This window comes from Petromyzon marinus, chromosome 24, assembly GCF_048934315.1.
Source record: "Petromyzon marinus isolate PM22_M1 ecotype Great Lakes invasive population chromosome 24, UKy_Petmar_22M1.pri1.0, whole genome shotgun sequence".
In the NCBI taxonomy this organism is placed as follows: Eukaryota; Metazoa; Chordata; class Hyperoartia; order Petromyzontiformes; family Petromyzontidae; genus Petromyzon; species Petromyzon marinus.
Window position 1 is genome coordinate 18,078,615 of NC_133690.1, and position 26,242 is coordinate 18,104,856.

At 49.8% G+C, this 26,242-nt stretch overlaps 1 protein-coding gene across 4 annotated transcripts in view; it reads right to left on the bottom strand.

Annotated features, from left to right (window-relative positions):
* LOC116945646 (synaptotagmin-10-like) overlaps positions 1 to 25,802 on the bottom strand; it is a 67,042-nt gene extending 41,240 nt beyond the window's left edge. For 2 of the 4 annotated variants that reach the window (XM_032960170.2, XM_032960168.2), the window contains exon 1: positions 23,077 to 25,800. In XM_032960170.2, the coding sequence (XP_032816061.2) occupies positions 23,077 to 23,713 (637 nt within the window). In that variant the 5' untranslated portion in view covers positions 23,714 to 25,800. Of the gene's footprint in view, positions 1 to 23,076 lie in introns of all 4 variants that reach the window. The other 2 variants (XM_032960171.2, XM_032960169.2) reach the window with 2 other exon arrangements.
* Positions 25,803 to 26,242: the final 440 nt, after the last annotated feature.

Here is a 26,242-nt window from a genome sequence, read left to right on the forward strand (position 1 = left end):
CCAATGAGATCTTCTCTCAAAACTGCTCTAGAGGAGTTGTACACCCCTAGCTGCCACTGCTATTCATTGGCGTAAAATAAAATAAAATGTTTCGCTCCGGATGACGCTGCAAAGTATTATCTGTATTTTGATTTAGCGTTCTGATCTTAAAGGTGCATTAAAAAATTTGATACTCCCACTGATGCTTCTGTTGTTGTGGAGTAACTCATGCAGCCAGCTATGGCTCTACGATTTGGTGTTACACCCCACTGGGATTTGTTGCACACAGCGTTGGTGTACGGTGCTTTTTCAGGAATATTTTGCTGTTTTTTTGTCATTTTCTGTTTGCACAGTCACGTAGTCACTTTAAGATGTGTTTTTTGTTCGTATTTTTGTTTTTTTGTTTGTTGTGGTTGCACCCGATTTAAGAGCCGAATGACTCACAGGGCTTTACCAAAATAAATAATCTGAAAAAAAAAACAAGTCTCAAGACTCCTCATCAAGAGGTCTCACCAAGTCTCACCGAGTCTCAAGACTCCTCACCAAGAGGCCTCACCAAGTTTCACCGAGTCTCAAGACTCCTCACCATGAGGTCTCACCAAGTCTCACCGAGTCTCAAGACTCCTCACCAAGAGGTCTCACCAAGTCTTACCGAGTCTCAAGACTGCTCACCAAGGGGACTCACCAAATCTCAAGACTCCTCACCATGAGGTCTCACCAAGTCTCACCGAGTCTCAAGACTCCTCATCAAGAGGTCTCACCAAGTCTCACCGAGTCTCAAGACTCCTCACCATGAGGTCTCACCAAGTCTCACCGAGTCTCAAGACTGCTCACCAAGATGTCTCACCAAGTCTCAAGACTCCTCACCAAGAGGACTCACCAAGTCTCACCGAGTCTCAAGACTCCTCATCAAGAGGTCTCACCAAGTCTCACCTAGTCTCAAGACTCCTCACCAAGAGGTCTCACCAAGATGTCTCACCGAGTGTCAAGACTCCTCACCAAGAGGTCTCACCAAGTCTCACCGAGTCTCAAGACTCCTCATCAAGAGGTCTCACCAAGTCTCAAGACTCCTCACCATGAGGTCTCACCAAGTCTCACCGAGTCTCAAGACTGCTCACCAAGATGTCTCACCAAGTCTCAAGACTCCTCACCAAGAGGTCTCACCAAGTCTTACCGAGTCTCAAGACTGCTCACCAAGAGGACTCACCGAGTCTCAAGACTCCTCACCAAGAGGCCTCACCAAGTTTCACCGAGTCTCAAGACTCCTCACCATGAGGTCTCACCAAGTCTCACCGAGTCTCAAGACTCCTCACCAAGAGGTCTCACCAAGTCTTACCGAGTCTCAAGACTGCTCACCAAGAGGACTCACCAAATCTCAAGACTCCTCACCATGAGGTCTCACCAAGTCTCACCGAGTCTCAAGACTCCTCATCAAGAGGTCTCACCAAGTCTCACCGAGTCTCAAGACTGCTCACCAAGATGTCTCACCAAGTCTCAAGACTCCTCACCAAGAGGACTCACCAAGTCTCACCGAGTCTCAAGACTCCTCATCAAGAGGTCTCACCAAGTCTCACCTAGTCTCAAGACTCCTCACCAAGAGATCTCACCAAGATGTCTCACCGAGTGTCAAGACTCCTCACCAAGAGGTCTCACCAAGTCTCACCGAGTCTCAAGACTCCTCATCAAGAGGTCTCACCAAGTCTCAAGACTCCTCACCATGAGGTCTCACCAAGTCTCACCGAGTCTCAAGACTGCTCACCAAGATGTCTCACCAAGTCTCAAGACTCCTCACCAAGAGGACTCACCAAGTCTCACCGAGTCTCAAGACTCCTCATCAAGAGGTCTCACCAAGTCTCACCGAGTCTCAAGACTGCTCACCAAGAGGTCTCACCAAGTCTCAAGACTCCTCACCAAGAGGACTCACCAAGTCTCACCAAGTTTCAAGACTGCTCACCAAGAGGACTCACCAAGTCTCACCGAGTCTCAAGACTGCTCACCATGAGGTCTCACCAAGAGTTCTCACCAAGAGGTCTCACCAAGAGGTCTCACCAAGTGGTCACCTTACAGGGGCTCTGTCGCTGCTATGTGTAATCCAAACTAAGTACATTTACGATGTTTATTGATTTAGTTGTATTTGGCAAAATTTAGATGATGACGCTGACACACAATGGCATAACTCTTGAGAATGACGTCTCTGGATCTCTCATGTCCACTGTTGTGAAGCGAATGGCAAGCAATGTAATAATGGTCACGTGTTCACATTGGGGGGGGGGGGGGTATGTTAATGCACTCTGTAATCCAAATTGAAACATTTACACTGGTAATTTTTTTTCAACATTGAGATCAATTAATTTAATATGAATCATATCAGTAACTGGCAGTGCACATTTCTCGCTTGCTATCTATGGACCTTTGCATCACAGTCCACTGGAAGCAGAGTCGTAGTAGCAGTATTATTATTAATATTCTTACTCGGTTCACCAATCCCCCCCCCCCCCCCACCGAAAAAGAGGACCGAACAAAACAAATTGAGTTATTGAAAATCCGATTTCACATTCTGGTTTCATCTGCCTCCCAAAATTCACGGAAGTTTCGTATAAGTGGCCCTGCTTCAAAAATCAAAAGTTTAATAAATTTGTTTTAAAACTTGTAGTAATATTTAAAAGAAAAAGGAAAACATTGTTGTAAAATTGAGTTATAGCAAAGCTGACTTCCTATTTGGATTGGACCTCTTAACCTCATTCGTCGTTACATTGGCTTCGATCAAAAATCAGTCAATAAAAAATCTCAGATTTTACTCCCAATATTCATTGGTGGCCTACATTCTAAAGTTCTGGCTTCATAATTTTTCTTGTTTATTAAGCAAAACATTGTTAAATTATACATAGATCGTCTGTCTAAGAGTCCAGTGTATTTGTCTCTGTGCCAATGGCTCTCTGCCTCTTTGTGTCTGTGTGTGTCTCTCTCTCTATATCTCTGTGTTCAAATGTCTCTTTATGTTGGTATCTGTCTGTGTGTTTCTGTCTCTCTGTGTCGTCCTGTCCATTTCCCCGTGTCCTTCTCATCACTCTCTCTCTCTCTCTCTGTCTCTCTCTGGATCCCCTTGCTGCTCCCCGGTATCCCCGCAGGCCCCACTTAGTATAGAGATGTATCTGCACCCTGGGTAGTCCCCGACACAACGGCGACCGCTCACCCCTGACTCCAGACACGGCACCTGCCGTGCAGTCATCTGTCGAGGAGCGCTGTCACGATCATCAGTGCAGAGCCCGGCCTCTCCTGCAACCATGAATTAATCATTCCGCCAGCTGGCGCAGCGGCAGAGCGGCGCCTCGCGATGCCCAGGAAGCAAACTCCACCTCTGGAGGCGAAAGTTGGGGTGGGGGGGGGGTTGACTCAGCCCATCATCCCTCTGTCGGCGAGGGCAATGAAATAATGAAATGAGTAGCACGTTGTGCTGAAGTTATCGGTGTCTGTCCTTTGGATATACTTGCCCTTGCCACAGGAATGTGGAATTTCCACCACTGGCTCTGCTGCCCTGCAAACGGAAGGTGAGCACCAATGCCTCGATGTTCATTTGAGCCGGAAACCACACAGTGCTTCTGCCAAGCTCCCACTGACTCTCACTCACCAGTCCCACGGTCTAACACCTCGGTTCAATTCCTGGTTTCAAGAAAAGGTGAAGCCTCAGCCCTGCAATAGTCTGCTCGTGCCCCTGTTGACAGAATGGCCTCCACTAGAACGAGCGCCAGAGAACCCCCCGATAGAGAGAACTTGGCCTACTTTTCCAAGCTGGTCAGAGGTCTTAGGAAAAAGTTGGAGTAGCCGCACTTGATCTCACCACATGCAGCTTTCCAATCGTAGCCTAACTGTGGCCTACCCATTTATGAGAATCAGAATAATGATACTGGAGGAATCCGATGAGCTATAAAGCTGATTTTTTTACAGATGTCCAGTTGACCACTGGGTCTACTGGGTTTGGTTTTTTTTGGGGGGGTGGGGGGTTTATCTGCCTCGCCCGGAGATGATTCAAAGACTCGAGCCAGTTCCTTCATGCGGTATAGAGCGGTGGCGCAGCAGTTAGCACCCGGCTGTGCTCCGCACCACGCATCCCTGTTCTTCGCGAACAGCCTTCGCATGCATTGAATATTCCGAGGCCAAAGCGACCGCGCCTTGAGAGAGCCAAAGGGAACGGGAAGGCGTTAGAGATGGAGGCAGGCCAGCCACCTGCGTACCAGCGCAGGGCCCTGCCACAGCACCAGGAGGCGTCAAGGACCACATGTCGAAGTATACAGTCGGCAAGTAAGTACGAAAAAGAATACAAAATAAATACGCGATGATAAAAAATACTCATATCTCTCACTCCACACACACACACAATACAAATATCCTGGTTACAAATTCCCATCAGACCACACGGCTTCCCTTCATCTCTGCAGCATTGGTTCAAGAGCACAAGCAAACACTCTGGACGGGGGTTTCGACATGCATCCTCTCATCAGCAGAGTCAGGCTGTGCTTCCACCAATGCCGGTCAACTGCCAACTGTCTGTGGTAGTGTGAGGGCCAAGAAAGTGCGGGCCACTTTCACCGATAAGACATCATCGGTGCGAGGACCGCCAAACATTTGAAACTACTGGGGATTGACAGCAGCACGACGATTGATGATGATGATGATGATGGTGTTTTCACTCGTTATGTATTTTCGTGGGCCCCATGTCAGGAGCCTCCAGTGGCCTCCGTGGGCCTTGCCATGAAGAACCCTGCTCTTTCGGCATGGATGCTCCATCTGTGCTAGATAAGCGTCCGAGTTGAACTCGACGCTAGGACATCACAGTCATTATTTGGCGATGCCGCGTTGGCAGCGGTGCACAAGCACTACTAGCAACACAACTAAACACACTTATCCGATTAGCACGGTTGGTTGCGTACGGTGCGAAAGAAGTTAAACATACACACAGGCAAAAAAACATAATTTACGTGCTATGAATAATGAGTGACGTCCTTCAATGCAATGTATTAAATTACACACTGGTTATTTAATGTAGAAATGATATTCTCCACAACGCCGATCGTGATTATATATATATTTTGTTTCGAGATAAATGAGTAGATTTAAATAAATAACCCGATGGATGGATGGATTCAATATTGTATTCAGATCACTGGAGATTCCATAACCTGGGCTGCGTGTCGCTCAGCCCCCGTCGGTGTTCATCATTCCACGCCCCCGTGAGGGTTCACGTGACGCCTGCGGCCGCGCGCGTGCAGCGTGCCTCGACCTTCTCGCTGCCAGCCCTGGGTTGGAAGAGACCTGTTGCTCATTTCCTAGCGGCGGAGAAAAGCCCCGTGATTAATAACACGGGTCAGTGGTTCTATTAAAGCGCCGTCTAATTCGGTTTGAATTCTATTTTAAACCCTGCCACCACATTGCTGGGGGTTGCCACCTCTTCCACCGTCGACCACACACCGGACAGATGTTCTCAGTTTACCGCCAGGCGAACAACACCGTAGCAGAGTGGAACGTATGTACTAAATTGAACTCCTTTAGCACCGTATGTAGCCAACCGTGCTAATCGGAGACGCGGGGGTAAGGACAACCAAATAAAACACAAGCAGTTGTAAACAACGCCAACGGCCGGAATAAGCACCCTGTCATTCGACACCCAAACATCATCATCGCACCTCCTCCCGACATTCCTCTTCCGCCACATCGAAGGTGTTGCTCGGACCATCATCAACCGCATTAGAACATCATCGACAGCAGGACGATGGGCGCATCGCCTGCACAAAGATTAAAGACACAAGCCACAGTAGTGCCTTTGACCCTTGCAGGGTACTGCGGTGGCGAGATGTTAACTCCCTAGCCTGGTAAACAGGAGGTCGTGGTTTCGATCCCCACCCTGACGCCTGTAAACTTGGAGTTTGCGTGTCTTTCTCGCCGCGGTCGTGTAGATTTTTTTCCGGGTCCTCCGCTTTTCCCCTCCACATTTAGGAACATGCATTTAGAGTATTTGGCTGCTATACATTTCCACGTGATAAGCCACTTCATTGAGCTATTATTTATGGCCAGGTCGCTTTTGAAAAAGGGCTACGTAATAGCTCAGTGGGACTTCCCTGGTAAAATAAAATAAAACATTGTTTAGTTTAGCTGTGGCTTGTGCTGTTCAAGGCCCCCTTGTTTTCCTTAACAGTCCAATGTGACGCCATCAACTTGCGTTTGTGACCAGACCCACGCGCCCTGTGTCTTTCCGTGCAATTCAAAACTGGAATTTCTCGTGCCCCTCCGAGCACTTTCCAGCTTTAAAAAGAAAAAGTTTAATCGAAAGCTTTATCTGCAAACAGGCTCCATTCCCTTTCCACTTGACACGTTGCAGAAATGGACGATGTTTAGGCATCGATTGTGGAGCTCAATTAAATCCACATTATCGCGTTCATTCCCAAAACGGCCTTACAGAAAGACAAAGAGACCAGAATGGGCTCGTTTGCCGGAGTGATCTCGGTCAATTACATGACCATTAGCAATGTCCAATAACACACAACAAAGTACAGAAATGAAGCAAATCCCAGCTGGGCGCAAGGGACGTGGGTTGACCCAGCCCATCATCCCTCCAGAGCCGATACAATTCGTACTATTTTTTGGGAAAAATCAACAGCAGGGTCGATTACACAACCCCCCTCCTTGAATGTGGAAATTCCATCAGTGACTCTCCAGGGCTGTAAGCAAGAGATCAGCATCGATGGATGGCCTGAATGTTGACATGAGCATAAAATCGTTTTGAACTTTAAGAAACATATAAATTGTTAAAAAAAAAGTATGTAATCGGTTATTGTCCACTGTTCCCGAGTGGTGTGTTGAGTTCCTCGCAGGAAACCCAGGAAACAAAGCGACGCGCTTCTGGCATCGCCATCGACGTGGCAACAATCCGCAATCTCCTTCCCAGGAACCTTCTGGACACACCAACCCCTGCGGACTGCACCCACGCAAGGCGCTCACCAAACTCCCAGGGGCCTCAACCCCTGAGCGTACTCTTCGAGCCGCCCTTGGCAAACTCGCGGCGGCCACTTCGGCGCTGTGTTGGCCGTGCCAGGCTCGGTGCACTCGGAAGGCCACGTAGAGTGACAATCTTGTGAAGTCATGGGCCACCACCCATTGTGTGATGGGGTTCAGAAGCGTTTGTTTAATCCCATCAGGGTGGCAAAATGTTATCTCCCTCACCTGGTATGCAGGAGGCCGTGGGTTCGATCCCCTGACGCCTGCTGTATATTTGGAGTTTGCGTGTCTCTCTCTCTCTCCATAGTCGCGTATGTTTTTTTTCCGGGTCCTCCGATATTTCCTCCATATTTAGAATAAACATCACGTGTTAAGAGTATTTGACTGATATACATTTCCACATGATAAGCCACTGCGTTGAGCTATCATGTGACCAGGTCGCGTCTGAAAAACAGCTACAAAGCTCTGTGGGCCCTTACCTGGCAAAATAAAAGTAGTTTAAGATAATTTAGTTTTAGTAAGACAGGATATAGACCGCCCCAAAGTGGCTATGCAGATGAGTGGGTTAAGTGCTGTTAGCGAGCGCCTATGAAGGCTTGCATGCCATACAAATGGGTGGTGCAGACAGCAGTGGTGCAGACAGCAGCATTGCATAAGACACCTTTGTCTTCCCAGTAACTACGTTGATAACATACCACACCACCAGCTACTTATTAAAGACTGAGTCGACCGTGGGGAGGAGGCTCGAGACCGATTGAGATATTACTCGCGACGGGTGGTAGCCACAGCCTGGAATCGAACTCCGGTTGCTAGTCACACTGCAGTGCACCAACCACAACGACACCACTCTCTCTCTCTCTCTCCCTACACGCAAACAACTCCTGTTCGGCCATTACAGCGCTCTCGACAGTTGTGAAGCCAGCACACGACACCAGCAAGCACTAATTTAGTGCCGAGTGGACCTCCTCGCACACCCATCCACTCACCCACTGTTGGGCGGTGCCAGGTGTCACCTCTCGCTGTTGACGGCTCTCTCCTCTCTCCCCTCTCTCTCTCCGACACGTGTTGTCATGACGATCAAGGGGCCTGCTGCAATCTTACCTCGTGTCAACCTAAAACCTACAACGCAAGCTCCACTCAAACGAGCGCTGCTTGACCGTGATGCGATCCGTGAGATGCAGCGACAACATCCATTATGAACGCACAGAAATAACAGCCCAACGCAACATCGGTGCTGACGAGTCCCAATAAGGACAAAGCCGGTCCACCCTCTGTGTGTCTATTCACAGCAGCAACAGAGTTAAGTCTACATCAACGTTAAAGAGACGCATACGTATATTGAACTTATTTCGCACCGTACGTAGCCAACCGTGCTAATCGGAGGTGCGGTCGGAAGGACAACAAACTAAACACAAAAAGCAATTCGAAAAAAAGACATGTTTAAGGTCCCACCACCTCTTTCTTGAAGGCCCCCATCACCTCTTTCTTGAAGGCCCCATCACCTCTTTCTTGAAGGCTCCCATCACCTCTTGAAGGCCCTCGCCTCTTTCTTGAAGGCCCCCATCACCTCTTTCTTGAAGGCCCCATCACCTCTTTCTTGAAGGCCCCCATCACCTCTTTCTTGAAGGCCCCATCACCTCTTTCTTGAAGGGCCCCATCACCTCTTTCTTGAAGGCCCTCATCACCTCTTTCTTGAAGGCCCTCGCCTCTTTCTTGAAGGCCCCCACCGCCTCTTTCTTGAAGGCCCTCGCCTCTTTCTTGAAGGCCCCCACCGCCTCTTTCTTGAAGGCCCTCGCCTCTTTCTTGAAGGCCCCATCACCTCTTTCTTGAAGGCCCCCATCACCTCTTTCTTGAAGGCCCCATCACCTCTTTCTTGAAGGCCCCCATCACCTCTTTCTTGAAGGCCCCATCACCTCTTTCTTGAAGGGCCCCATCACCTCTTTCTTGAAGGCCCTCGCCTCTTTCTTGAAGGCCCTCATCACCTCTTTCTTGAAGGCCCTCATCACCTCTTTCTTGAAGGCCCTCGCCTCTTTCTTGAAGGCCCCCACCGCCTCTTTCTTGAAGGCCCTCGCCTCTTTCTTGAAGGCCCCATCACCTCTTTCTTGAAGGCTCTCATCACCACTTTCTTGAAGGCCCTCGCCTCTTTCTTGAAGGCCCCCATCACCTCGTTTTTGAAGGCCCCCATCACCTCTTTCTTGAAGGCCCTCGCCTCTTTCTTGAAGGCCCACATCACCTCTTTCTTGAAGGCCCCCATCACCTCTTTCTTGAAGGCCCCCACCACCTCTTTATTGAAGGCTCCCATCACCTCTTTATTGAAGGCTCCCATCACCTCTTTCTTGAAGGCCCCCATCACCTCTTTCTTGAAGGCCCCCATCACCTCTTTCTTGAAGGCCCCATCACCTCTTTCTTGAAGGCCCCCATCACCTCTTTCTTGAAGGCCCTCGCCTCTTTCTTGAAGGCCCTCGCCTCTTTCTTGAAGGCCCTCGCCTCTTTTTTGAAGGCCCTCATCACCTCTTTCTTGAAGGCCCTCGCCTCTTTTTTGAAGGCCCCCACCGCCTCTTTCTTGAAGGCCCCCACCGCCTCTTTCTTGAAGGCCCTCGCCTCTTTCTTGAAGGCCCCATCACCTCTTTCTTGAAGGCCCTCATCACCACTTTCTTGAAGGCCCTCGCTTCTTTCATGAAGGCCCCCATCACCTCGTTTTTGAAGGCCCCCATCACCTCTTTCTTGAAGGCCCTCGCCTCTTTCTTGAAGGCCCCCACCACCTCTTTATTGAAGGCTCCCATCACCTCTTTATTGAAGGCTCCCATCACCTCTTTCTTGAAGGCCCCCATCACCTCTTTCTTGAAGGCCCCCATCACCTCTTTCCTGAAGGCCCTCGCCTCTTTCTTGAAGGCCCCACCGCCTCTTTATTGAAGGCCTCCATCACCTCTTTCTTGAAGGCCCCCATCACCTCGTTCTTGAAGGCCCCCATCACCTCTTTCTTGAAGCCCCTCGCCTCTTTCTTGAAGGCCCCACCGCCTCTTTCTTGAAGGCCCCCATCATCTCTTTCTTGAAGGCCCCCATCACCTCTTTCTTGAAGGCCCCCATCACCTCTTTCTTGAAGGCCCCCATCACCTCGTTCTTGAAGGCCCCCATCACCTCTTTCTTGAAGCCGCTCGCCTCTTTCTTGAAGGCCCCACCGCCTCTTTCTTGAAGGACCCCATCACCTCTTTCTTGAAGGCCCCCACCACCTCTTTCTTGAAGGCCCTCATCACCTCTTTCTTGAAGGCCCCCATCACCTCTTTCGTCCGGCTTCTGAGCGAGCGGGACCACGCTCGGGTCCACGCTTCAGTGCCACGGATGTTCTGTGAAGTACTGCACTGTGCGTCCTGACGAATCGCATCGTTACCACCACCACGAACAACCACTAACGCTGCTGCACTATTACAGTCGTCATTATTTGTTCGAGGAGCCGCTGATGGGCTGTTGGCACCATGCACGTGGAGGCCGTGGGCTCGCGTGCCCAGTGGCTGGCGCGGTCGAGTCGGCTGGGGGGGGAAGACGCGGAGTGGAGGCGGAGTGGAGGCGGATTGGAGGAGGGGTGGAGAAGGGGTGGAGGAGGGGTGGAGGAGGGGGCGCTGAACTCCGTGAGAATCAAAGGCTAATTACGTTAGCCACGAAGGAGCGAATTAGAAACTCATCCTTCCGTCTCCCAGCAGCCGCACTGATTCGTCCGGATTCTTGCGTGGGAGCGACTCAACTAAGGGGTTGGGCTCTCAAGGAGCTTCGCAATCCGCTCCTGCTGTTTGTTGCTGGCCGCTTGACGTGCTGTGCCCCTTGGAAGCTGTGCTCGGCAGGCTGTGTTTAAATAACATCATCGCCATTGTGTCGTCTGGACGTGGAAACGCCCTTACGTGTTACGACGCCGGTTCTCGATCGCCGTGGTGCGGTGTGGTGCCCCCCACCATTCAAGATCTCGAGGGCCCCCCCCGCCCCCCTCAAGAGAGAATCACCCCGAGCACGTGGGCCGCGTGTGGAGTCGACGGGTGACATAGCAGAGACGCGCATCTGTTGGGCCGTGGCATAGCGGAGGGGGGCATCGACAGCTGTAGAGATCCATTAGCTGTCCATTGAGAGACTTTACATTACGGGTGGGGGGGGGGGCAGGTGAGAGCGACGTTCAGGAAAAGAAAAACAAAACGTATCCCCAAAACTGTGGGGTCGTTTAAGAGAAAGAAAAAGTGGAGTTCTATACCGAGGAGAGTGCGGTAATGAGTAGAGGCGTCATCCAGAAGATGCTTCTGAACTCAAAGATTCAAACACGTCTTCAGTGACAACACTATATATTGTTCGGATTATAAGACGCACCCACAACTTTGCTCTAAATTATCCCGGGGATCCAAAAAATGCGGAGCTAAAGACGGGGGGCAGAGACGCGGGAGAGAGGAGAGGTAGGAGAGTGCGTGGAAGAGAGTAGAGTGAGATGAGAGGGGAGAGGTAGGAGAGTGCGTGGATGGGAGTAGAGTGAGATGAGAGGGGAGAGGTAGGAGAGTGCGTGGAGGGGAGTAGAGTGAGATGAGAGGGGAGAGGTAGGAGAGTGTGTGGAGGGGAGTAGAGTGAGATGAGAGATAGGAGAGTGCGTGGAGGGGAGTAGAGTGAGATGAGAGGGGAGAGGTGGGAGAGTGCGTGGAGGGGAGTAGAGTGAGATGAGAGGGGAGAGGCAGGAGAGTGCGTGGAGGGGAGTAGAGTGAGATGAGAGGACGAAGCAGGAAGGGATGAGTCCATGGAGGATCTTAAGATTGATCTGGGACTGGATTTGGAGCCATTGGAGGGATCGGAGTACTGGCGCTGGTGAGGAGTCTGCCAGCGTCATTGTGGATCACCAGGAGACTGGAGGTTCAGTTCAGTTCAGTTTATTTTGGTATAGCCCTGTGAGCCATCCGGCTCTTGAATCGAGTGCAACCACAACAAACAAAAAAACAAAAACACGAACAAGAAAAACATCTTAAAGTGACTATGTGACTGTGCAAACAGAAAATCCATTGAAAAAATAACAGCAAAAATATTCCTGAAAAAGCACCGCACACCAACGCTTTGTGCAAAAAAATCCCAATGGGATGCAAGTCAAACAACAACCACAAAAACTTAGATTAAGGCCATCAGTCTAACTCCGTTCTACAACAAAACAAATATGTCCAAACTAAAAAAACGTTTTCCAAATCACCAAAAAATAAAGCCAGAATTGCAACGTAACAGTGATTACAAGGACTGTGACCGAATTTTTACAATAAACTACATAAATAACATGTAACACCAAACCCTAGAGCCATAGCTGGCTGCATGAGTTACTCCACAATATCAGAAGCATCGGTCAGAGTATCAAATTTTTCAATGCACCTTTAAGATCAGCACGCTAAATCAAAATACAGATGATACTTTGCAGCATCATCCGGAGCGAAACATTTTTTTTTATTTTATGAATAGCAGTGGCAGCTAGGGGTGTACAACTCCTCTAGAGCAGTTTTGAGAGAAGATTTCATTGGTAGCGATTCAAGTTGCAGTTTATTGGCAATAGCATTCCAGACTCTGGGGGCATCAATAGCAAAGGCCCTTCCTCCAGTTTTTGTACGGCAATAGGGAATGTGAAGCTGGTAAATGAGCGAAGACCTGAGGTCAAATTTGTTCTTTGAAACAGAGAGGAGATCCAGCAGGTAGTCTGCGGATTTTTTTGTAAGTACATCGTGAATAAATAAGATCTGGTGCACAAGCCGTCGAACATTAAGAGATGTTAAGTTTGACCCAATGTAGAGATCACAGTGGTGAGTCCTATATGGGCAGTTCAATGTAAATCTTAAGGCCGAGTGATAGATGGAATCAAGCTTCTTCAGTACAGTACTTGGGGCTGATTTATACACGATGTCACAGTAGTCAAGTAGAGGCAGTATGGTAGCTTTTATCAATTCCAAACAGAATATTGGGGGGAAGCAGTGCTTGTGTCGATACAGAAAACCAATTTTTATTTTTGTCTTTTTACCAATATAATCAATGTGATCTTTAAAATTCAGTTTTGAATCCAGGATGACCCCAAGATACTTATAGAGCTTGACTTGCTCTATTTGACAATTATTTAAGGAATGTAATTGGGGAAAAATAACTTCCTGCTTTAGTCCTGGTGAGAAGCATAGCACCTTGGTTTTGGAGGTATTCAGGACTAGTTTAAGAGCAACTAGCTGATGTTGTAGTTTGTTGAAATCACCCTGTAGCTTAGCAATCACGTCATCCGGAGAGCGGCCAGCAGTAAACAGTATCGTGTCATCTGCAAAAATATTTACCCTGGAATGATCCAGGTCAGTGCCCAAGTCATTGACATAAAGAGAGAACAAAAGGGGGCCGAGGATGGAACCCTGTGGAACCCCTTTTGTTATATTAACATTCTTTGACCTGCAACCATCTGTGAATACAGTTTGGGTGCGAGAAAAGAGGTAATTTTGTAACCATTTTACTGCGTTTTCAGAAAAACCGAGGCAACTTAGTTTACTAAGCAGGGTGTTGTGGTCTACTGTATCAAAAGCTTTGGACAGGTCTAGAAAAAGACAGGCACAGTACTGCTTATTATCAAGGCTACTGTAAATGTGATTCAGAGAGTCTAATGCAGCAGATGTGGAGCTGTATTTTTTTCGGAACCCAGATTGTTTTAGATGTAGTAGATTGTTGGTGGACTGGAAACTGCTAATTTGGTAGGTCAATAATTTTTCAAAAATTTTCATCAACGGGGACAAAATTGAGATAGGTCGGTAGTTATTTGGATCATCATTAGGGCCGCCTTTGTGAAGTGGAAGGACATAGGGATGTTTCCATGTTTCCATTCTAGAGGAGGTGAGGGTGAGGAGGGAATTTGGGAGCCATAGGGCACGCAGATAATCACAATGGCCATGTCAAGAGGTGATCACAATTAAGCAATGAACCGTCACCAAACTGCCCAAGTACAACCGCGATTCGGGATTATTTAATGATCATTATTAAGCAATATAATATTTTGATTTAAAGCTTTCGTGACTGCAGGGATTCATATTCTTGGTTCTTTCTACGTGACTTTACCGAAAGAACCAAGAATACGATAGAATATTGTCTGTTCCGGCCAACATCTAATTTTAATGAATCATAAAAGCTGAACTAGCGGAGATGAAGGGTTGCTGGCCTTCCATTCAAACCGCCCGTCATTTGAATTCTAAGACGAGCCAATTAAGCGCCGGAGCATGTGTTAGGAGCCCAGCAAAAATGACACTCGGGTTTCGTAACGTGAGCGCCCTATTCATCACATGCAGAGCGCCCGCTTCGTAACCACTGCAATGCTCCGGGCAAGTGCAGCGAGAGCCAATGAGAGGCTGGCTTCGTGTTCAGAGCACCGAGAGGAGAACCCGGTACAACGCAAAGGCAAAGCTCCCCCGCCGTATGAACCTTTAACAGACTGTTGGGGCAAGTGCTGTTAGTGAGTAACTCATTTTAGCAGACGCAGCACACTAGGGGGTATGTGGCCCCCTAGTATATGTGTGTGTGGGGAGGGGGGGGGCACCACGCTTGGCTGCCTTTGTCTTCCTAGTACCGCGCACACACACGCTCTCTCAGACTGCTGGGGGTAAATGCTGTTCGCGAGAAGCTATGAAAGTGCAGGGGGAGGTGGGTGCTGGCCGCCTCTGTCTCCCCGTTGCTGATATCTTACATAACCAGGTGACTCAGTTAAGGACGAGTCGACCTAGAGGAATACCGCATGACTGGTTGAAACATGTTCGCCACTGTTATTGGTCGTGAGCGGGAATGGATCTCGTGTCGGCCGGGTACGTAGCGCAGTGCGCTGACCACTGCACTTGCCAAAAAACCAAAGACAAAGATCCCCCGTATAGCCTTAACAGACTGTTGGGGAAAGTGCTGTTAGCGAGCACCTATGAAGGCCAGAACGGCACACGAGGAGGTGGGTGGCCAGCACCACGCCCGGCCGCCTTTGTCTCCCCGGTGACGATGTTTACACACCGCGCCAGGTACTCTTTGAGGCTGATTCGACCGAGGGGGAGGCCCAGAACCGGTCACCAGGTTCGTAGCTCAGCGCACTAATCGCTACACTACCGCTCCCCATATCACATATACCACACTTACCTATCACATACACGCGCACGTGTGTGTGTGTGCGTGTGCACTCATCATTCCCAGAATAATTGATCAAGTCGACAAGGTCCATCTGATGATTAAAGGCAAAAAATTCTAACATCGTGGCATGTATCGATTGTAAAGTCATCTGTGAAATCCCATCTGAAATCTTAGTTAATGCTTGAATGTTTCTGTCTGCTTGACTGACACTCATTATGCATGTGTCTGTGTGTCTGTGTGTCTGTGCGTGTGCAGCGGTGGCGTCGTGGATCGCACGCTTCGCTACGAACCCAGCGACCCGAGTTCCACTCCCGCTCACGGCCACAAACTCAAATGACAATTATCAGAACCGGTCCTGGGGCCTCCCCCGTGTCGACTCGGTTCGAGCGCTTGGTGCGGTGTGTAACCATCCACCCGACACAAGCGAGAATAGGGAACGTGATCTGGCGGTGTCGAGTGGAGGAGGGTGTACGACACACGTGCAATCTGACCCAAAATAATATATACGAATCAAAATATTGGTTGCGAAAGTCAACAGGTGGTAAACACAAACGGACATACGTGCAGCATGGTGAGGTATGGTCAAACAGCAACAACAATCATGACCGACACCGCGTGGGGAGGCTCTCATCCAGCAGTGGATTGACACATTGCTGTATTTATTTATGGGCGTGTGTACATATATTGTATATATATTGTGTATATCAGGGTCGAGACATCGTCGCCAAAGTCGCCGATGCCTCCACACCTCGTCACTGCACCTCCTCCTCGCTACTACCGCCTTTTCCCCTCCACCAGATCCCACAGTCACGTTCGGCCCTGACCACCACCAGCACCACCACCGGCACCACCACCGGCACCACCACCGGCACCACCACCACCGGCACCACCACCACCACCGGCTGACCTGCGCTCGTTTTCTTCCCTCTGGTCGCGGGACTCGTGGGGACCACGCCAGTGGCGGCATCGGCAACCGGTCCTCTCCCATCCTACCCAACCTCATCTACACCACCCGCCTGCCACGTTCCCTTCACACCCTCCAAGTTGCGTATACCCCCACCCCCCCTGCTCCCGCCCCACCCAGCTTCGCCGTTTGTACCCATAACGCTTCCCTGCCACCACGTTCTCTTGCGGACTCCTTCATGGCTTCTCCCGACTCGCCACGGACAGCCAAGCTCAAATGCCACGGGGACTTCACTTCGAGCTGTTCGTGCTAGGGCCCAGCTCTCTCCGATCCGCACAGTGAGAGAGCAGTGGCTCTATCTCTCAGCCTCCAAACCCCTCCTCGTCGCACTCGCGCTGACCTCCCCCTTCTGTTCCACAGTGGTTTCCACAGCCCATCGACATCTTTACGGGCTAAAGCAGGGAACCCTATCTCCCCCCCCCCCCCCAGTCCCCCCGGCATTACGGACATCACTGCCTCAGTACACACAGTACTTCTCCACCCCGACCTCCTCAACTCCTACCGGGGGGGGGGGGGGGGGGAGGGGGGCTGAGACCGGCACGCGACACGCAGTAGCTGTTGTGGAGTCATTCAATGTACGACTGGCCACTTCATCTCAAGATGCTGGACCAGAGAATAGAGGGGGGGGGGGACATCCCCATCCAAAAAAACTCTGAATGAATACGATGATTGTGTTTTGTTGTAACGCTTATCAAACCCGGACCATAAACCGAACGCAAACCCCTAACCCTGACCCTAACACGTTGAAAGCTCTCGGGTTGAGAGCGCTAACGGATTTGCTCTGCCACTCTCTCCGCCTGTCCCTCGCGTAAACATCATAATGTGATGGCGCCGCTGACTTGTAATTGGCACACACACAAAAACAAATCAAGACATTCGTCAAAAAACAACGTGTGGCCTTTAAAAAAATAATACCAAACAAATATAATACGGGTGACGTTTCGGGCAATGTCCCTTCTTCACGGCACATAAACAGAGGCGGCCAGCAGGGAGGTGTTGTGAATGGAGTCGTCATCTGTGTGCTCTGAAGAAAGGCCACGCTCGAAAGGAGGGGGTGCTTCTTTTTTTCTTCTGCATTCGTACGTGCGTATGTGAGTTGAACTTCTTTCGCACCGTACGTAGCCAACCGTGCTAATCGGAGGCGCGGGAAGGACGGCAAACTAAACACACACACAAAGCAGTTCGAAAGGAATGCGTTTTCAATTCAGATTTAAGTGCGCTAAGATATCTCTTTCCTCTGCTTCTCAACTTCAGTCTCAAGACGTTGCATTTCTTTCCTCCCTGCGGCTCTCTCTCGTTCGAGTGTCTCCATCCTCGCTTCTATCAGAATGCTTCCACCCTCCCCCCCCTCCCCCCACACACACATTATTGGCCTGTGCATTTCTGCCCAAGATCCCCCGCTCCAATTCTTTTTTTAAACGCCAAGTTATTCATATCTCTCACACCTACGCGTGCGTTGCGTAACGTGTTCCAACACGCAACGGCCTTCGGACGAAATGAATGAGCAGTTGCGAAGGCTACCACCAGGGCTAAATGCGTGGACACGTTGGCAAACAAGCCTTGCGACTCTGCTCGAGTCTGCGAGTATTTGGGCAAAGCGTTCAAAAAGTGTGGACAGTTTCCACTCGGCCGAGTCCCCAATGGCAATAGCAGCTCTGTACAAAAGTGTCATTCGTGTTGGTCAATTGGCCCTTAATTCATTGCACGTGATGGAGGGCCATTGCCCGAAACGTCGCCAGTCATATTTGCTGTCTTTAAATGCCACGGTGTGATTGACGAATTCCTTGAGTTTTTTTTTAATTCATATTGCAATATATTTACGAGATTTTATCGTGACCCCCCCCCCCCCAACTAACGAATCAGAGGAACCCCGAGGAGGAACCACGGACGAGCATGGAAGGCAGCATCAGCCACGTGGTGACGAGCCGGCGCTACCAACAATCGCCCAAGCTCTGCAGTCCCCTCTGTATGCTATGATGTTGTTATCAGTCAATCGATGAGTGTTTATACGTGGGAGGAAACTGGATCACGCAGAGAAGACGCACGCGTGCGAGGGGGCATTACTATATCCCATACTGTTGTAACAGATGGAATCCACACATTGCTCTTATCCACGGTATTGATGACAGGCGACGTGCATAGCCACCACTGCCCAGCAAATAATCAGACGATATGCCCGTTCCTGTATATGTCCTGGCACGTAAAATAACAATGTTTTATATATCTTATCAGTCATAAATTCAGCAGTGTCGGTTCAACACAGGTAACACTCTGGACCGGTTTTGACATTCAGTGTCTCATCAGCAGCGTCAGACTCGCTTGAACCAATACTGGTGAACTGTTATATGATTACAGGCAATGACAGCGGGGTGTGTGTGTGTTCTGTGTGTGATGTGCGTGTGTGGTGTGTGTGTGTGTTCTGTGTGTGATGTGCGTGTGGTGTGTGTGTGTGGTGTGTGTGTGGTGTGTGTGTGTGTTCTGTGTGTGATGTGCGTGTGGTGTGTGTGTGTGTGTTCTGTGTGGTGTGTGTGTGTGGTGTGTGTGTGTTCTGTGTGTGATGTGCGTGTGTGGTGTGTGTGTGGTGTGTGTGTGGTGTGTGTTCTGTGTGTGGTGTGCGTGTGTGTGGTGTGTGTGTTCTGTGTGTGATGTGCGTGTGTGGTGTGCGTGTGGTGTGTATGTGTGTTATGTGTGTGATGTGCGTATGTGGTGTGTGTGTGGTGTGTGTTCTGTGTGTGATGTGCGTGTGTGTGGTGTGTGTGTGTGGTGTGTGAGTGTGGTGTGTGTGTGTGCTCTGTGTGTGTGGGGTGTGTGTGTTCTGTGTGTGTGGTGTGTGGAACGAGTGTGTTTGGTTTTCTGTAAGGCAGAATGTGTATGTGAGTGTTGTGTGTGTGTTCGTGAGCATGAGTGTATTAAGTGTTGCTGTTGTTATGTGTTGGTTAATGGGAGTGTGTGCTTTTAGTATCCATGCTTGTTGTGTACGGGGGAATATGTGTGAGTGTGTGTATGTTTCCTTAGTTGGTGAGTGTGTGTGTGTTATGTATGGGGGGATGTGAATGCTACCATCGTACCGCGTGGTTCTCATCGGCGTCTTCTATCTGTATTGTGTGTGTGTACTGTGTGTGTGTAGTGTGTGTGTACTATGTGTATTGTGTGTGTGTACTGTGTGTGTGTTGTGTGTGTGTACTACGTGTATTGTGTGGACTGGGTGTAGTGTGTCTACTGTGTATTGTGTGTAGTGTATGTAATGTGTATTGTCTGTTGTGTGTGTAATTTGTATTGTGTGTGTGTACTGTGTATTGGGTGTCTGTACTGTGTGTGGTATGTGTGATGTGTGTATGTTCTGTATGTGTGTGTGTTCTGTGTGTGATGTGCGTGTGATGTGTGTTCTATATGGTGTGTGTGTTCTGTGTGTTGTGTGTTACAGTGAGGGAAAAAAAGTATTTGATCCCCTGCTGATGTTGTACGTTTGCCCACTGACAAATAAATTATCAGTCTATAATTTTAATGGTAGATTTATTTGAACAGTGAGAGAAAGAATAACAACAACAAAATACAGAAAAACGCATGTCAAAAATGGTATAAATTGATTTGCATTTTAATGAGGGAAATAAGTAGTTGACCCCCTCTCAATAAGAAAGATTTCTGGCTCCCAGGTGTCTTTTATACAGGTAACGAGCTGAGAGTAGAAGCACACTCTTAAAGGGAGTGCTCCTAATCTCAGCTTGTTACCTGTATAAAAGACACCTGTCCACAGAAGCAATCAATCAATCAGATTCCAAACTCTCCACCATGGCCAAGACCAAAGAGCTCTCCAAGGATGTCAGGGACAAGATTACAGACCTACACAAGGCTGGAATGGGCTACAAGACCATTGCCAAGCAGCTTGGTGAGAAGGTGACAACAGTTGGTGCGATTATTCGCAAATGGAAGAAACACAAAAGAACTGTCAATCTCCCTCGGCTTGGGGCTCCATGCAAGATCTCACCTCGTGGAGTTGCAATGATCATGAGAACGGTGAGGAATCAGCCCAGAACTACACGGGAGGATCTTGTCAATGATCTAAAGGCAGCTGGGACCATAATCACCAAGAAAACAATTGGTAACACACTACGCCATGAAGGACTGAAATCCTGTAGCACCCACAAGGTCCCCCTGCTCAAGAAAGCACATATACATGCCCGTCTGAAGTTTGCCAATGAACATCTGAATGATTCAGAGGACAACTGGGTGAAAGTGTTGTGGTCAGATGAGACCAAAATGGAACTCTTTGGCATCAACTCAACTCGCCGTGTTTGGAGGAGGAGGAATGCTGCCTATGATCCCAAGAACACCATCCCACCGTCAAACATGGAGCTGTAAACATTATGCTTTGGGGGTGCTTTTCTGCTAAGGGGACAGGACAACTTCACCGCATCAAAGGGACGATGGACGGGGCCATGTACCGTCATATATTGTGTGACAACCTCCTTCCCTGAGCCAGGGCATTGAAAATGGATCGTGGATGTGTATTCCAGCATGACAATGACCCAAAACACACGGCCAAGGCAACAAAGGAGTGGCTCAAGAAGAAGCACATTAAGGTCCTGGAGCGGCCTAGCCAGTCTCCAGACCTTAATCCCATAGAAAATATGCGGAGGGAGCTGAAGATTCGCGTTGCCAAACGTCAGCCTCGAAACCTTAATGACTTAGAGAAGATCTGCAAAGAGGAGTGGGACAAAATCCTTCCTGAGATGTGTCCAAACCTGGTGGCCAACTCCAAGAAACGTCTGACCTCTGTGATTGCCAACAAGGGTTTTGCCACCAAGTACTAAGTCATGTTTTGCAGAGGGGTCAAATACTTATTTCCCTCATTAAAATGCAAATCAATTTATAACATTTTTGACATGCGGTTTTCGGATTTTTTGTTGTTATTCTATCTCTCACTGTTAAAATAAACCTACCATTAAAATTATAGACTGATCATTTCTTTGCCAGTGGGCAAACGTACAAAATCAGCAGGGGATCAAATACTTTTTTCCCTCACTGTATGTGTGTTGTGTGTGTAATGTGCGTGTGTGTTCTGTGTGTGTTTGTTGTGTATGTTGTGTGCGTGTGTTCTGTGTGATGTGTGTGTTCTGTGTGTCCTGTGTATGCATGTGTGACTCCAACCGTTCACGCACTCCACCTACCAATTGAGGCGACATCAGTTTAATGCCTGCCCATGATGGACAACATTGGCACACGCAGTACCAGCAACACTCCTAGGTCTCCGCGAGATTGACGCACACTCTGCCTGGAGCACGTGCCGAGCGTGTTGTGTGTAAACATCAGCAGCCAGCCATGCCACCTACTCGCCTGCGTACTCTAACCACCTTAACAGATGCTCGCTAACATCACTTGCCCGTACAGTTTACAATAATCATCAAAGGGTGGGGGGGGGGGGTGTCTGTTGAGGCTATACGGGGGATCCTTGTCTTGTGTGTGGGCCTCCCCTAGGTCGACTCAGCCTCAAATGAGTACCTGGTGCGATGTGCAAAAATCGCCACTGGGGAGACAAAGGCGGCCGGGTGTGGTACTGGCCACCCACCCTCTCGTGTACCGTGCCAAGCCTTCATAGATGCTAGCGAACAGCACTAGCACCAATGAGTCTGTGAAAGGCTATACGGGGGATCTTTGTCTTTTGTATGCACGTGTGTATGTGCGTGTGTGCCTGTGTGCGTGTACGTGTATATGAACATACGGCATCGCCTGGGTATATGAACGCAGGATCTGGTGATGCTTCTGCTGTTGCGTTAGCAGTGGTGCACAAGCACAATCAACACTTTCGTGAATAACACCGTGTGTGTGTTTTTTTTTCTAAATAAACTGGCAACCTCAAACGCTGTCTTCTGGACAGTCCTGTTTCTCCACCTGAAAAAAGCTACTTGTGTTGTGGCCGAAACGTCGTGAGAATTATATTTTATTATGTTTTATTTTTATTATTTTATTTCCATTCTACTTGACTTTACCGAAAGAACCAAGAAGATGAATCCCTGCAGTCACGAAAGCTTTAAATCGAAATTTAAACTGGCAACGTTTCGGAAAATGATCCTCCTTCATAGCACATACATAATCGTGTGTACGAGCGCCGGTTGCACGCGTGTTTGCGCGCGCGCACCTGTACGCATGCACGAGCACAGACACACACACAGACACACACACAGACACACAGACACACACACAGACACACAGACACACACACAGACACACACACAGACACACAGACACACAGACACACAGACACACACACAGACACACACAGACACACACACAGACACACACACAGACACACAGACACACACACAGACACACACAGACACACACACAGACACACACAGACACACACAGACACACATAGACACAGACGCACACACAGACACACACACAGACACACACACATACACACAGACACACACACAGACACACACAGACACACAGACACACACACAGACACACACAGACACACACACGCACACACACAGACACACACACAGACACACATAGACACAGACACACAGACAGACGTGTGTTCACGCGTGCGTGTGTGGTGGAGTGGCAGTGGAAGAGCTGAATGTGGCAGGGAGCGAGTAGGGGAGGGATGCAACAGACATACAATCATACATCACCGGGCAATACGAATCCTAACCATCTCTGTCCCTCCACACACACACATATATATTAAAAACAAAAGTCTTCTCGACACATCCCACCAGCCAGCAGACGCTCTTCCTCTGGGGGCACATCATTTCAGCAGCGTTAATCATTCAACAGCACGAGTCAAAACTCTGGACCGGCTTTGACACCCAGTCTCTCATCGGCAGCGCAGAGTCAGTCACGACTGCTCGGACCCCCCCCCCCCCCAAACCGGTGGACTGACAAGACACATACACAGATCATTGCCGGGCCGTCCGTCCTCAACGGATACTTGCTGGATGAATGAACGAACGAAAGAAAGAAATAAATGAATGAATGGGCGCTGAGGTTGTTATTATTATTATTGTTACCGGTGTGGTTGCTCTGCCGAGAGCGTTCTGGCAGGAGCGACAGGAAGTCGAGGCAGCGGTCCTTGACGACAAATTCTTTGATGCACAGCTCGGAGATGATGCTAATGGCCTTGCTGCACCTCTCCTCCTCTTCCGCGTGCGGCAGACCCGGCATCGCCCCTGCCCAGCGATCAGACTCCTCGCCTCGCCTCCCTCTCCACCCCTTCGTCTCCGCAAGACTCGTCGACGCGTGGGCGTGCGAGGCGGACAGGGATTGAGAATAGCGGGCGCGTGGATGTTGGGGTAGGGACGGGAGGGAGACGGGAGAGAGGGAGGGGGAGGGAGGGAGGGAGACGATGGAGGGGGAGGTGGGGGTAAGGCAGAGAGGCACGGACGGAGAGCGCGCGCGAGGCAGAGATAGCGGTGGGGATGGACGGATGTGATGGATGAGAGCCCGACCGAACGGGGAGATGGAACGCGTCGTGTTGTCCCTGGCTGCGGGATAGTGGCGGCTCCACGGGGGAGGGAGCCAAATGTGACAGAGCGTCACCTGGAGCCAGAGGCGAGCACGCGAGTCGACGGGAAGGGCGAGGAGGCTTCGCGCCGCATCTGCCGAGGAGCTCGCAGTCGCACCACGGCTCAGAGATCGATTCATCATCGAATTATCGTGCCTCTGTGTGTGTCAGTATGTGTGACTGTCACTGTGTGTGTGTCTTTGTGCGTGAGCCAAGCCCGGAGCTCGTTGTCCACCGCTGCGTAACACACACGCGCACACGTTTTGCTGTGTTACACACGCGCACACGTGTTTCTGCGTTACACACACGCACACGCGTACACGTGTTGCTGCGTTACACACACGCACACGCGCACACGTTTTGCTGCGTTACACACACGCGCACACGTGTTGCTGTGTTATACACACACACGTGTTGCAGTGTTACACACACACGTGTTGCAGTGTTACACACACGCACACACGTGTTGATGTGTTACACACGCTCACAAGTGTTGCTGTGTTACACACACACACGTGTTGCTGTGTTACACACACACGTCTTGCTTGTTACACACACACGTGTTGCTGTGTTACACACACACGTGTTGCTGTGTTACACACACACGTGTTGCTTGTTACACACACACGTGTTGCTGTGTTACACACACACACACGTTCACATGTTGCAGTGTTACACACACGTGTTGCTGTGATACACACACACGTGTTGCAGTGTTACACACACGTGTTGCAGTGTTACACACACACACACGTGTTGTGATACACACACGCACACGTGTTGCAGTGCTACACACACACACGTGGTGCTGTGATACACACACACACGTGTTGCAGTGTTACACACACACGTGTTGCAGTGTTACACACACACACGTGTTGCAGTGTTACACACGCTCACACGTGTTGCGCTGTTACACACACACGTGTTGCGTGTGTTACACACACACACGCGTTGCAGTGGTACACACACGCGTTGCTGTGTTACACACGCTCACACGTGTTGCGCTGTTACACACACACGTGTTGCGTGTGTTACACACACACGCGTTGCAGTGGTACACACACGTGTTGCTGTGTTACACACACACGTGTTGCGTATTGCTGTGTTACACACGTGTTGCAGTGAGTGCGCATGCGCACGCACTCACGCACAAATGAAGACACATTTCTCCGGGGCATTTAGCCTGATAGGCCTGAGTGCAGGTTACCTTAACGAGCAACCTATTGTGGCCGATGGGTCACACGGGACTGGCGCGTGTGGCGTTGTTTGTATGACAAAGCAGTCAAGCAGTCGAGTCTACCCTAGGGGAGTCCCAGATCAGGTTCGGACCCCACTCGCCACTGATGTTCTCCGTGACCGGGCAATGATCGCTGCCCAGCGCACGCACGCAAAGAAAATTATTCCCCGTGCAGCCTCTATGGAGTGTGTGTGTCTGTGTGTGTGTTTGTGTGTGTGTTTCTCTGTGTGTGTGTCTGTGTGTGTGTCTGTGTGTGTGTTTCTGTGTGTGTGTGCCTGTGTGTGTCTGTGTGTGTGTCTGTGTGTGTGTTTGTGTGTGTGTTTCTGTGTGTGTGTCTGTGTGTTTCTGTGTGTGTGTGTCTGTGTGTGTGTTTGTGTGTGTTTCTGTGCGTGTGTGTGTGTGTTTGTGTGTGTGTGTGTTTCTGTGTGTGTCTGTGTGTGTGTCTGTGTGTGTGTTTCTGTGTGTGTGTGTCTGTGTGTGTGTTTCTGTATGTGTGTCTGTGTGTGTGCCTGTGTGTGTGTGTGTTTGTGTGTGTGTTTCTGTGTGTGTGTCTGTGTGTGTCTGTGTGTGTGTGTCTGTGTGTGTGTCTGTGTGTGTGTGTCTGTGTGTGTGTTTGTGTGTGTGTTTCTGTGTGTGTGTGTCTGTGTGTGTCTGTGTGTGTTTCTGTGTGTGTGTCTGTGTGTGTCTGTGTGTGTGTCTGTGTGTGTGTGTGTGTTTCTGTGTGTGTGTCTGTGTGCGTGCAGCGGTTAGCGCGCTGGGCTATGAACCTGGCGACCCGGGTTCGATTCCCGCTCACGGCCAACACCAGTGACGATTATCTGAACCGGTCCCGGGCCTCCCCTAGGTCAACTCAGCCTCAAATGAGTACCTGGTGCGGTGTGTAAATATCGCCACTAGGGAGACAAAGGCGGTCGGGCGTGGTGCTGGCCACCCACCCCCTCGTGTACCGTTCCGGCCATCATAGGTGCTCGTTAACAGCACTTTCCCCTATAGTCTGTTAAGGCTATACGGGGGATCTTTGTCTTTTTTTATCTTTGTTTCTGTGTGTGTCTGTGTGTGTGTGTTTCTGTGTGTGTGTTCTGTGTGTCTGTGTGTGTTACCCCCTACCTCCTCGCGGTGCCGGACGGGCAACTCTGTCGTGGACAGTGCTGTGGGGAGAGGGCCAATTCCGATTGGTTCCTCCCCTCATGGCGTCTGTGTCCACCACAGTGGCTAAAGGGGGGCTCTGGACGGGTGCGAGGGGCTGGTAATCCCTGCACCTTCAATTAATTACCACTAAACCACGAGCTAAACTGAAATATGTAACTAATAAGCTTGTGCCGGAGGCCCCGTGGGGACAGGCGTCTATGACGTCTCCTGGCCAAACCCCAATTGGCGGAGCCAGGAGATTGAATCTCTACCCTCGGGGCTCCTCCAGAAACAACGAAAAGCC